Source organism: Haliotis rufescens, unplaced genomic scaffold (genome assembly GCF_023055435.1).
Source record: "Haliotis rufescens isolate VD_foot unplaced genomic scaffold, xgHalRufe1.0.p SCAF_35, whole genome shotgun sequence".
Lineage (NCBI taxonomy): Eukaryota > Metazoa > Mollusca > Gastropoda > Lepetellida > Haliotidae > Haliotis > Haliotis rufescens.
The window spans coordinates 2,119,263-2,134,131 of NW_025964057.1; the positions used below are offsets into that span (position 1 = coordinate 2,119,263).

Consider the following 14,869-nt stretch of genomic DNA (forward strand, 5'->3'; position numbering starts at 1 on the left):
GTAAAGCCTCACTCACTAAATTCCTCCACATCCAGTAGCAACTTGATTAATGATATTAATTTTAATCCCACAGGAATTTGTGTCATAATATTTTTGTCAAGGCTGGATTGTGAACCATCTTGAATTAAGATCTTATGTATGAGGTGGTGGACATGTATCTCATGGGGAATACATGATGGTAGTTACTCCCAAACACCATGTTTCCAATGCCTTGTAGCCATAGGAACAGTATTGTAAATAAAGAGACTTCCATATGTTTGGTTTGAACATGTTTGTCCCTAAGTGTGTCTTTATTATGATGTATGTGTAATCTTGAATAAGAATTTATAATATTAATTTACATGTAATTTTGAACTGAAATGTGTGCTGGCGATTAGGTGCCTCACTCTGGCAGTGTGGGTTCGAATCCCGGATGGGACTCAACCCAAAGAAGTATGAGAATCTGCAGAAAGTGTTATCCCAAATATAACATTTGTTATATTTGACCACTTTCTAAATGGCACTGTGTGTTCATGAAATGTTTTATATTCCCAAAATGTATCTTTCCAGATTAAAATATGACAATTAAGAAACTAGTCATATATGAAAAGATGCAAAAATTGTATTTTCAGAATATTATTTGTCATATTAGTTGTACTATTAAATCAAATGTCTTTAAATAATTAAACAATTGCATTTTATAACCACACATTGACTAACAGCTGTTGCAATACATTTGATCAAAATAGGATACATATCTGATGGTATTGGGTCATTAAAAATGTTGCGTCCCTTGACGTGATTTAATATATTATCCCCTGACACCTGGCTGGGACCAGTCCAAAGATACTACCCGGGTACCCTACCTCTATTACCCGACCCTACCCGGATACTTTGAAGGTATCAAAGTTGGGTACATAATGTCCGATTAGGAATTGTTTTGCCGTACCCCTTGTAAAAAGTATTGAGATACACCTATAAAACGATCTGGTCATCTGCAGCTGTATCATTGCTCAAAACGTAAAAAAGTCAGAAGGAATGTGCCTAAAGTAAGGAAGATATCCGAACATTAACAGTTGTAGGTAACCCTGTAGTTGTAGTAGTGATTTTTTTTATCATTCAACAATATATGACGCGACTAACCACGGGTCCAGGTAGTCCTGTGGGTACCCGGGACCTACTCAGTAACCACCAGCCCCGTCCCAGCCCTACAAGATAAGTATTCCATCAGACATGTACATGTGAGTCAGTTGAGGTAACAGAGGTTTGAGAACTCTTGTAACGATATTGGAGATAAGTAGTTTGAATTCATTATCGTAACCTTTCACATGCTTTGTGGGTTTCAACTTGGGTTGCTTTGTATGGCGATTCGCGTCATGACACAAAGTATCAGGATTCACCGCATCATCAGCCAATTGTAGACTATCTACAGCTATAGATATTATAGTCCTGGTTCTCAGGGACAGCCCGCATCATCATAAAGTCTGGCACACGTTTCTTTTTTGTTACATTTAAAAAAAAGAAAATTATCCTGAGACTTAAAAACAATGCGATCCAATATAATACACAGTTACTTACCTTTACATGCCCACTGCTTTACTGTGTATTTATTTATTGTGTATCTCGTGTTATGGTCATTGTGGCAAAAGGGGTTTGTACGCTTTCCCAGGTTGATGGTACACAACTGTTTATTTGGTTACATACTACATGTAGTTTGAACAAGCAATAAAAAAAGAAACCCCACCCGTCCGCACTATATTTTCTGAAGCCATTGCCTGAGAACCAATTCTTTTATTTCTTAAGCCTGATATTGACTACTGGGTATGATGTAGTGAATCAGTTGTGGGACTAAGTTAGTATGTTATCCACACTGCATGCATGTTGTCTGTATATATCTGTGTGCAATGCTGCTACGCCATGTTATTCTTACACATATAACACTAATGTGAAACCACATGTGATAACAGTCTTGTACCATAAATCTTTGTGATTCTTTTCAGTTTCCTTCCAACTGCTTATATTAAATAAGATATTTCTATAGATTGTTGAGTGGTGGTCGGGTAGCCTAGTGGCTAAAGCGTTCGCTCGTCTCGCCCCGGATTACGATTCCCGACATGAGTACAATGTGTAAAGCCTATTTCTGGTGTCCCCCGCCGTGATATTGCTGGGATATTTGCAAATATCTTCTTGCACTGATTTACGTCTTGTGTTGACGAAGGGCTGTCCCACCATCAAAAGAAGACTCGTGCCTAAAGCTGAACATGAGATACCATTAAATTCCTTTAACAAAATGGAGTTACAGTCGGCTTCACTAAAGAATCCTAAGATGCTTCAGTTTGTTTTACCTTATCTTTCAACTTGAGCTTACCGAGTATCGGAATACCCTGAGCCCGCCCACCACCATCACTCTGCTTGATCCACTTGCTTCCCGCATTCAAGTCGTGATACTCCTGGGGAACAGGGAAGCTGAGCTCACTTTCCCAGATATGTTATTTTGTCTCATTTCTGGATGGTCTATTGTATGATATAATCACCTTGATCTCGGGAGAATTGTATAATATTCCCTATTATGATCCAGAACTTGGAGACATTGCGCCAGGTTATTGAGAAATTTAACAATAAAGTGATTTGTAATATATTATGAATGTCCGTCTTGTTTTTTTAGTTCACCTATAAATTGTTTGTTTGTTTGTTGTTTAACGAGCTATGTGATGGCGGTCAGTAAATAATCGAGTCTGGACCAGACAATCCAGTGACTGACATCATGAGCATCGATCCATGCAATTGGGATACGATGACATGCATCAACCAAGTCAGCGAGCCTGACCACCTGATCCCCTCAGTCGTCTCTTGCCACCAGCATAGTCGCCTTTAATGGTAAGCATGGGTTGCTGAAGACCTATTCTACCCCGGATCTTCACGGGTCTGTGCTCATAGAGTAGCGGTCAATTTACAACATAAATAGCCAGCTAAATCTTGGGGTAACTCCTCCCTACAGTTGAACAAAGCACAGCCACAAGTTCCTGTGACATTGAATAAGATTTAATGCAAAGTTATGTTTTTTACCAAATCTGAAACAATTTGGTTTGCAACAGATAAAAGGCTCCTGTGAGTATTCAAACGGTTTAATTTGCAATACTGACTTCAGAAAATGCGTGATTTCATAAAAAAACCATGAACATGCCAAAATGTCAATTTACAAATCAATAGCGTGTGTGTCCACTTTGGTTGCGATGGAAGCAACACATCTTCGTCTGATGGAATTCACCAGGCGTCGCACAAAGTCCTGTAGGATATCTGTCCATATCTGCTGGATCATGTTTCGAAGTTCCTGGAGTGTCTGACCGCCTCCGTGGTCTAGTGGTAGAGCGTCCGCCCGGAGAGCGGAAGGTCCGGGGTTCGATCCCCGACCGCGTCATACCAAAAGACGTTAAAAGATTGTACTTGTTGTTACCCTGACTGGCGCTCGGCATTAAGGGGCTAAAACAAACACTGGTCGGCTGGGAGTCAGTATACTGTGTCTGAGTGGGGTATCCATGTTAAACTGCGGCATGGTATCTCAGTGTGCTAGCACTATAAATCGGCATCAGTCCGGACTAGTACAAGCAGCCACACACTCACACGTACATGCACGTCGCTATATAAGTACAGTAATCTTGGACGCGACGTTAAACTCCATTTCACCTCACCTCACCTCCTGGAGTGTCTGTGGAACACGTGGTTGACGTCGAAGGCGCCGATCCATCTAATCCCACATGTGAGAGATCAGGGGAGTGAGCCGGCCAGGGGATGACATTCACGTTGTTTTGTTGAACTACAAGGACGATGATCTCGTCGCGGTAGCGCTGTCCATTTAGACTTCCCATAAAAACACCAATAAACCAAGCTAATGGTAAGAAAGATAATGTATGGATATCAACTTTATGGATGTCAACTTCTTTATTATGGGGAACACAACGTTTCGGAGTATATACTTACTCCTTCATGAGGTGAATACATGCTATGAGGAGTAAATATATACTCTGAAATGTTCATGTTTCCCATAATAAAGAAGTTGACATCCATAAATTATCTTTCTTATGTGTATCACTTCTCTGAACTAGGAAAACTAGGTGACAAGGAAAACTGATCTTGTGACGTCAACAGCCTCCGTAGCGCAGGTGGTCGCATGGCGAGTGAGTGAGTGAGTGAGTATGGTTTCACGCCGCTTCTAGCAATATTCCAGCTATAATCATGGCGGGGGACACCAGAAATGGGCTTCACACATTGTACCCATGTGGGGAATCGAAACCGGGTTTTTGGCGTGACGAGCGAACGCTTTAACCACTAGGCTACCCCACGGCACATCGCATGACATTTTCAAAGTGTCTGACATGGAAGGGCCTAAACTTTTCATTTAGATCACGGATGTTGGTACCTCTTTGTGTCAACATTGTTCTACATTGTATTTATAAAGATTATTTGTACGGAATAAAAATGTTATTTCTCCTGACTACGTTTGAGGTTGTTCTAGTGTAGTGGGTGAGGGTGACCCAGTTATCGGCCAACTCCGCCTTCATTTGGTGAGTAGCCAGGGTCTGTTTTCAAGTAATTATGGAAATTATGCCTGCTATTGTTTAATGAGTGAGACGACGTTTGCATCAATAATAATATATATCTTTTATTACTAGCTTCTACAACTCAGTGAATTCAGGTAAAGAAAATACATGCACCAATTACACCATTTCTTTCATCGCCTGTTTAACTCTCTGTGGCAATTCGGCCTCAAATCTCAGAAGAGAATCATCAATAACCGAGCCTGGAGGGAAGCAGACGCTCTCATTAAGATGGCATGGACGCACGTGATGAATAACGCCATCACTTGGTGACACACGAGGTCTGAAAGAACAAATTGAAACATCAATGGCAGAGATAAAAGATAAGGTGACATCTCTTTTGTAAAAAAATATATTCTTGAAAACAAGGTCACTATCAATCAATAAGCAATCGGTATGGCGTCTCTTTGCGAAACCAAGCCAGTAGCAATTCTGTCGTTGAACATATGACATGCCAACCTTCTTTATCAGACACAAAACGATAATTATCGTAAAGTAAATTTTCAAAGAATAATAATCATCATAATCATAATAATAATATTACGCCCCCGGCGTCATGGAAAATGATAAATACAAAATCCTCTGGAATAGGCCCGTATACAGCCTCAGACATTGTCCAAGGGCGTACGTTTCGGCCCTCGGATGGTATAGCTCAGGGTGATGACGGATGACAAAACTCAGGGGTGAAGTTTAGACGACAGCAGCCATGTTTATTGATGCAGGTTGAAATGAGTCGAAAAGGTACATGTTGATAGTAACGTGACAGAACGCACACCGGGACCGAGTGGCCAATGTTCCCGGGTGGAGACTCGCTCTGTCACTTACCTTCTGGCTGTCTCCCTGACTGACCATGTCAGTCGGGTTTTGTAGAGCGAGGTATTACGGAACGTGTGACAAGGTCATTGTCTCACGTGTATTTATATACGTAAGATCCGGCGACGTAAGGAGGTGTTAATTGAAATTTATAGATAGCGCTGGAGATCCTGCCCGGAGGGGCTTATGATAAGAAGGGATACGCCGAATGTTTGCTGAATATATTAAACAGACAAAGGGCGTAGAATTTCGGTGCACTTGGAACATATTAAACCAGTTAGGTATTTAGATATATGAAATGTTAAATAAGTTTTGAAATGGATTGCACTCTTTTAAATAAAAGTTTTGAAATGGTTTGCACTGTAACAGTATCCAGGCCAACAAACCTGATCTTGTCCTCTTTGATAAATCCAATGAAATCATTTATATCATTGAATTTTCTGTTCCTCTTGACACTAATGTGACTGACAAGATTGAGGAAAAACAGGGCAAATGTGCGGACCTCGCTTTCGAAATGTCACGCTTGCATCCCCAGTATCAAGTTGTCCGACCCATTGTTCTCGATGCCTTAGGCTTGGTACCTCCCAATCTGTTGACTGACAATAGGAGTGTACCCGAGTTTGCTACCAGGAATACAGCCCGTCTGACAATCTGGGTAATCCAGAAGGTTGCAGTGTTGGGGAGTCTTCACATTCCTACCTGACAATGCCTTGACAACCCACGCCCCGTTTGCTGCGTTTTATATTTTAATCCGCAATGAATGATAATAATACTCTTTGGAATAGGCCCGTATACAGGGGCCAAGGTTGTCAAGTATCAAGTTCAAGTATCAAGGGCTCCAGCATATTTTATGAAAAACTCATAGCTACAGCTAACTTTCCTCTGATGTGTGATAAATGGGAAAATGAACTTAATCAAAGCATTTTTTGGAACATTGTTTTCTCTGATTGTAGAATGTGTACAAATGATGTTAAACTAATATATGTCCAGTACAGATTCATAATTATATAGATCTCTACATACCAAAAAGGAATTATTGAAAATTAAGTTAATGGATATTGATAAATGCTCATTTTGTGTCTCTGAATCTGAAAACTTATACCATGTGAATGTAGAATGCATGATGGTAAAGGAATTTTGGTTAGAAATTGAAATGTACCTTAACACGAAATTTTCATATGATATTCATATTACCCTTCTGGATAAGTTATTTTGCTACAACAAAAACAACTACCTTTTCAACCACAAACATTAAGAAAACTCTATTATGCTTTTCTTTTTCATACAAATATTGAGAGATGTATGTAAAAAAGAAAAATGTATCGCAATGAAAAATAGTAGTATTAATAGATTCGACAGAAAATGGAAGGCATTATCAGCCTACTTATTATAATTTTTCAATAAATCAGCATATACATGTTACCAATGTTACATTTATGTCTACTGAATTGAAATAAAAATATTAAAAATAAAAAAACCCAACTACGTCGACAATACCTTGAATCTATCAACAACATCGCCTTTATACTGAATCTATCAACAACATCGCCTGTATACTGAATCTATCAACAACATCGCCTGTATACTGAATCTATCAACAACATCGCCTGTATACTGAATCTGTCAACAACATCGCCTGTATACTGAATCTATCAACAACATCGCCTGTATACTGAATCTATCAACAACATCGCCTGTATACTGAATCTATCAACAACATCGCCTTTATACTGAATCTATCAACAACATCGCCTGTATACTGAATCTATCAACAACATCGCCTGTATACTGAATCTATCAACAACATCGCCTGTATACTGTATCTATCAACAACATCGCCTGTATACTGAATCTGTCAACAACATCGCCTGTATACTGAATCTATCAACAACATCGCCTGTATACTGTTGCCCATATACTGAACCTATCAATAACATCGCCTGTATACTGAATCTAACACCTACACCGCCAATATACTGAATCTATCAACTACATCGCATGTATAAAAAAAGAGAGAATTTTTTTTTGTTCGCAATCCCATTGTTCTTGGTGCCTTAGGTTTGATGAGTGTCATGCGCCAAACAAAGAAGCAAACATCATTGACACGCACGTGCAAATTGTGAATCGCGACCGTAAAGTCGTGGTGATGTCTTCACGAATATGTACAAAAGATTCATATTTTTACTTTAGAAAAAAATATCATTGAACATTATGTGAAGCACATTTACTTTTCCCATAAGGTTACAAAAAAACATTTATATTTCAAATATTATCTTATTAGCAAACACGAGTCTCCTTGATAATACATATATCATGTCAAGACCGAACAGTGATAATTCATGTATCATGTGAACGACCTGTCATGGCCGAACAGAGCTAGTCCATGTATCGGTCTTACAATTCACTGACTTTTTTAACATCAAACACTTTCTTTCAGACTCTGACTACTTACACTGTGTAAGGGGCTTTGGCGTTGACCTTATGAGTCGATGGAATCACCACTCTGTCGGGAATATAAAAGTACTTGTAAGCCTTCCATTGAGGTGGGGTTGACCTTGAGTATTCTAAGTGTTCCATGCCAGAAGAATGGTTCCTTGTTTTGCCGTGGCTGGTGTAGTGGAACATGATGTAGAAGTGGAACCCTGCTGCTTGTGGGTGCTTGGCAGTTAGTTCCTGAGATTTGAATATCAGCAATGTTAAGTTATGTACGCTGTTTTATCTTAATGGTGTAGGGGTGGTCGAGTAGCCTAGTGGTTAAAGCGTTCGCTCGTCACACCGAAGACCCGGGTTGATTCCCGACGTAGGTACAATGTGTGAAGCCCATTTCTGGTGTCCCCCGCCGTGATATTGCTGGAATATTGCTAAAAGCGGCGTAAAAGCATACTCACCATGGGGGCACGGGTGGCCCAGTCGTCTAAATCGCCGCGTCCCTTGGGAACGCGAGAGACCTATGATTGTGGGTTCGAATCCCGGTTCATCCCGATTATGTTTCTAGGTTTGTCCGCACCATACCCGTGCTCAAGTTTTCACCGAAGTGGTCAACGTCTGAGACCTGCGTCACTTCGGGTGTTCCTCACACATTAAGCTGACACGCCGCGACATAACTGGAATACTGTTAAAAGCGGCGTTAAACCCAACTCACTCACTCATACTCACTCACTCACTAATGGAGTAAATATCACTTTGGAGATGGCAATTATCGTTGTTCCCCATCTATTAAACTCAGACAGAGTACATTACGTCATGGTGTTATTTATAATGTAGCATCACTGTAAGTGAATAGACAGTTAAATATTCAGATGTTTTGTAATGTTTGTTTGTTTGTTGTTTAACGCAGCACTCAGCAATATTCCAGCTATATGACGGCTGTTTTGTTATGACAGAAAATAAGGAAACTAAAGGATCATAAGGTTTTGTCTTACCTTTATGAAAGGTTTCAAAGTGACATTTTTCCTGGGAAGAATGATCTCATCAGCATCAATACCCATCACCCAGCTGTATCCCGATAGTCTCTCTCTGCAGTCTAACAGGACAAAACTCTCATCTTGAAAAAACTGCCCATCATGTCTATGGCGGTGTTTATACAGATCCCGATAGGCGACACCTTGAAATAGGAAAAGAATCAGCTGTAATGCTTATAACCAGCTTTGAAGAAGCCGTCCTAACATCCTCCCTCTTCCACATGCTGGTATACACGCACAGATGATACGGTTACGACCAGAACCCTGATATCCTACTGGGCAGCCTTAACATTCAACACCAAAGAGTCAAGTTTACCATAGAGACAGGAAACACCCTCGATACAATCACACATTACCCTTCCTCAACACAATCACACATTCAACACCAAAGAGTCAAGTTTACCATGGAGACAGGAAACATCCTCGATACAATCACACATTACCCTTCCTCAACACAATCACACATGAAACCTCCTGGATACAATCAAACCTTACCCTTCCTCGATGCAATCACACAATACCCCTCCTAGTCCAATCACACATTACCCTTCCTCGATACAATCACACATTACCCTTCCTCGATACAATCACACAATACCCTCCTCGATGCAAACAAACATTTCACATTCCTCAGCACAATCACACATTACCCTTCCTCGATCAAATCACACATGATCCTTCCTCGATTTAATCACACATCACCCTTTCTCGATGAAATCACACATAGCCCTTCCTCGATACAACCACACCTTATCCTTCCTTAACACAATCCCAGATTACCCCTCCTAGTCCAATCACGCAATACCCTTCCTCGATACAATAACACATTCCCCTTTCTCGATACAATCACACATTATAATTCCTCGATACAATCACACATCATCCTTCCTCGATGCAATCACACAATACCCTTTCTCGATACAATCACACATTACCCCGCATAGTCCAATCACACATTACCCTTCCTCGATAAAATCACACATTACCCATCCTCGATACAATCACACATTACACTTCCTCAATACAATCACACACTTCCCTTCCTCAACACAATCACAAATTACCCTTCCTTGATACAATCACACATTATCCTTCCTCGATGCAATCACACAATAGCCCTCCTCGATACAATCACACATTACCCTCCCTCGATACAATCACACATTCCCCTACCTCGATACAATCACACATTATCCTTCTTCGATACAATCACATATTACCCTTCCTCAATACAATCACATACTACCAATCCCCGATACAATCACATTTTATCCTTCCTCGATACAATAGCACAAAACCGTTCAACGATACAATCACTCATTACCCTTCCTCGATGAAATCACACAATATCCCTCCTAGATGCAATCACACATTACCCTTCCACGATAAAATCCAATATTATCCTTTATCAATACCATCGCACATTACCCTCAAAGTCCAATCACACATTACCCTTCCTCGATACAATCACATATTATCCTTCCTCGAATCCATCACACACTACCCCTCCTAGTCCAATCACATATTAACCCTTCCTCGATACAATTACACATTCCTTTCTCGATACAATCACACAATACCCTGCCTCGATAAAATCACACATTATCCTTCCTCGATACCATCACACATTACCTCTCCTAGTCCAATCACACATTACCCTTCCTCGATACAAAAAACCTTTTCCTTCCTTGATACAATCACACATTACCCTTCCTCAATACAATCCAAGATTACCCCTCCTAGTCCAATCACACATTACCCTTCCTCGATACAATTATACATTCCCCTTCCTCGATACAATCAAACATTATGCTTCTTCGAAAAAAACACACCTTATCCTTCTCGATACAATTGCACAATACCCTTCCTCAATAGTATCCCAGATTACCCTTCCCCAATACCATCGCATATTACCCTTCCTTGATGCAAACACACATTACCCTTCCTTAACAAAATCACACAATACCCTTTCTCGATACATAGAAACATTCCCCTTCCTCGGTACAATCACACAATTACCCCCCCACCCCCACCCCCACCCCCCCACCCCCCACCCCACCCCTTCAATGCAGTCACACATTACCCTTCCTTGATGCAATCACACATTACCCTTCATCGATACAATCACACAATACTCTTTCTTGATACAATCACACATTGTCCTTCCTCGATGCAATCACACATTACGCCTCCTCTACACAATCACACGATACCCTTCCTCGATACAAAAACACATCACCCTTCCTTGATGCAATCACACCTTACCCTCCCTCGATACAATCACATATTAAACTCCCTCGATGGATTCACACATTACCCTTCCTCGATGCAATCAAACATTAAATTTCCTCAATACAATCACACAATACCCTCCCTCGATACAATCACACAATACCCTCCCTCGATACAATCACACAATACCCTCCCTCGATACAATCACACAATACCCTCCTCGATACAATCAAACCTTTCACATTCCTCCACACAATCACAAAATACCCTTCCTCGATAAAATCACACATTATCCTTCCTCGATTTAATCACGCATCACCCTTTCTCGATACAATCACACATTGCCCTTCCTCGAAACAATTACAAATTTCATTCCTCGATACAATCACACAATCCTCCTCCTCGATACAATCAAACATTTCACATTCCTCCCCATAATCACAAAATACCCTTCCTCGATAAAATCATACATTATCCTTCCTCGATTTAATCACACATCACCCTTTCTCGATACAATCACACATTGCCCTTCCTCGAAACAATTACAAATTTCATTCCTCCATACAATCACACAATACCCTGCCTCGATACAATCACACATTTTCCTTCCTCAATACCATCACACATTACCCCTTCTCGATACAATTACACATTCCCTTTCCTCGATACTGTCACACAATACCCTTCCTCGATACCATCACATATTACCCTTTCTCGGTACAATCACACGATATCCCCCCGCCCCCTCCCCCACTCGATGCAATCAAACATAACGCCTCCTCGATACAATCACACAATACCCTTCTTCGATATAATGACACGTCACCCTTCCTAGATGCAATCACACCTTACCCTCCCTCGATACAATCACACATTAAACTCACTCGATGGAATCACACATTACCCTTCCTCGATGCAATCAAACATTACCCTTCCTCAATACAATCACACATTATGCTTCCTCGATACCATCACACATTTTCCTTCCTCGATACCTTCACACATTACCATTCCTAGTCCAATCACACATTACCCTTCCTCGATACAATCACACATTGTCCTTCCTCGATACAATCACACAATAATAATCCTCGATACAATCACACATTTCCCTTCCTAAACACAATCACAAATTACCCTTCCTCGATACAATCACACATTTCATTCCTCGATACAATCGAACAATACCCTGCCTCGAAACAATCACACATTATCCTCCCTCGATTTAATCACAGATTACCCTCCTCAACACAATCACACATTACCCTTCCTCGATACAATCACACCTGATCCTTCCTTAATACAATCAGTTATTACAATTCCTCAATACAATCCAAGATTATCCCTCCTCGTCCAATCTTACATTACCCCTACTCGATACAATCACTCATTACCCTTCCTTGATACAATCACACATTATCCTTCCTCGATATAATTACACATTCCTTTATTAATACAATCACACAATACCCTGCCTCGATACAATCAGAGATTACCTTTCCTCGATACAATCACGAATTTTCCTTCTTTAACAAAATCAAACATTTCCCTTTCTCGATACAACGACACATTCCCCTTCCTCGGTATAATCACACATTATCCTTCCTCGATTTAATCGCATATTATCCTTTCTCGATACAATCAAACATTACCCTTCCTCAATACAATCCAAGATTACCCCTCCTCGATAAAATCACACATTTCCCTTCCTGAACAAAATCACACATTACCCTTTCTCGATACAATCACACATAACTTTTCTCAAAACGATCACACATTACCCTTCCACGATACAATCACACCTTACCCTTCCTCGTTACAATAACACAATACCCTTCCTGAATACAATCCAAGATTACCCTTCCTCAATACCATTACATATTACCCTTCTTCGTTACAATCACACCATATCCTTCCTCGATACAATCACACATTACCCTTCCTCGAGATAATCACACCTTATCCTTCCTCGAAACAATCACACATTACCCTTCCTCAATACAATCCCAGATTAACCCTCCAAGTGCAACCACATATTACCCTTTCTCGATACAATTACACATTTCACTTCCTCCATAGAATCACACATTACCCTTCCTCGATGCAGTCAAACATTACCCTTCCTCAATACAATCACACATTATCCTTCCTCGATACCATCACACATTACCCTTCCTAGACCAATAACACAATACCCTTCCTCGATGCAATCACACATTACCCTTCCTTAACACAATCACACATTACCCTTTCTCGATACAATGACACTTTCCCCTTCCTCGACACAATCACACATTCCCCTTTCTCAGTACAATCACATAATACCCCCCACCCCACCTAAATGGAATCACACATTACCCTTCCTTAACAGAATCACACATTCCCCTTTCTCGATGCAATCACACATTACCCTCCCTCGACACAATCACACATTACCCTTTCTCGATACAATGACACATTCCCTTTCCTCGACACAATCACACATTCCCCTTTCTCGGTACAATCACATAATACCATACCCCCCACCCCCCCTCAATGGAATCACACATTACCCTTCCTTAACAGAATCACACATTATCCTTCCTCGATACAATCACACATTACCCTTCCTCGATACAATCACACCTTATCCTTCCTTGATATAATCACACATTACCCTTCCTCGAAACAATGACACATTCCCCTTCCTCGACACAATCACACATTCCCCTTTCTCGGTTCAATCACATAATACCCCCCACTCCACCTCAATTGAATCACACATAACCCTTCCTGAACAGAATTACTCATTTCCCTTCCTCGAAACAAACACACAATAACCCCCCTCGATACAATCACACAATTCTCTTCCTCAACATAATCATACATTAACCTTCCTCGATTGAATCACACAATACCCTTCCTCAATACCATGACCTATTACCCTTCTTCGATATAATCACACATTATTCTTCCTCCATAACATCACACATTGTCCTTCCTCGATACCATCACACATAACCCTTCCTAGTCCAATCAGACATTAACCTTCCTCGATACAATTACATATTACCCTTCCTCAACACAATCACACTTTTCCCTTCCTCAACACAATCACATATTACACTTCCTGAATACAATCATTTATTACCCTTCCTTAATACCATCACACATTACCCTTCTTCGATATTATCACACACTATTCTTCCTCCATACATTCACATATTGTCCTTCCTCGATACAATGACACATAACCCTTCCTCGATGCAATCACACCTTACCCTCCATCGATACAATCACACATCATACACCCTCGATGCAATCACACGTTACCCTTCCTCGATGCAATCACACATCACCCCTCCTCAATACAATCACATATTACCCTTCCTCGACACCATCACACATTATCCTTCCTCGATACCATCACATATTACCCTTCCTAGTCCAATCACACATTAGCCTTCCTCGATACAATCACACATTATCCTTCCTCAAAACATTTAAACATTCCCCTTCCTCGATACAATCACACAATACTCCTCCTCGATACAATCACACAATACTCCTTCTCGATACAATCACAGATTACCCTTCCTCGATACAATCACACAATACTCTTCCTCAATACAATCCTAGATTACCCTTCTTCAATACCATCACACATTACCCTTCTTCGATGAAGCACACTTTACCTTTCCCTAACACAATCACAAATTACCCTTCCTCGATACCATCACATATTAACCTTCCTCGATACCAGCACACATTAACCTTCCTCGATTCAATCACATATTGTGCTTCCTCGAT

General features: G+C 40.6%; 1 protein-coding gene across 2 annotated transcripts in view; it reads right to left on the bottom strand.

Annotated features, from left to right (window-relative positions):
* Window positions 1–4,619: 4,619 nt before the first annotated feature.
* The window catches only part of LOC124134423, a 31,899-nt gene continuing 21,649 nt past the window's right edge, over window positions 4,620–14,869 (bottom strand). For both annotated transcript variants that reach the window (XM_048381127.1, XM_048381128.1), the window contains exons 4-6: window positions 8,810–8,991; window positions 7,840–8,060; window positions 4,620–4,857 (exon numbers count right to left, since the gene is read on the bottom strand). In XM_048381127.1, the coding sequence (XP_048237084.1) occupies window positions 4,695–4,857; window positions 7,840–8,060; window positions 8,810–8,991 (566 nt within the window). In that variant the 3' untranslated portion in view covers window positions 4,620–4,694. The remainder of the gene's footprint in view (window positions 4,858–7,839; window positions 8,061–8,809; window positions 8,992–14,869) is intronic.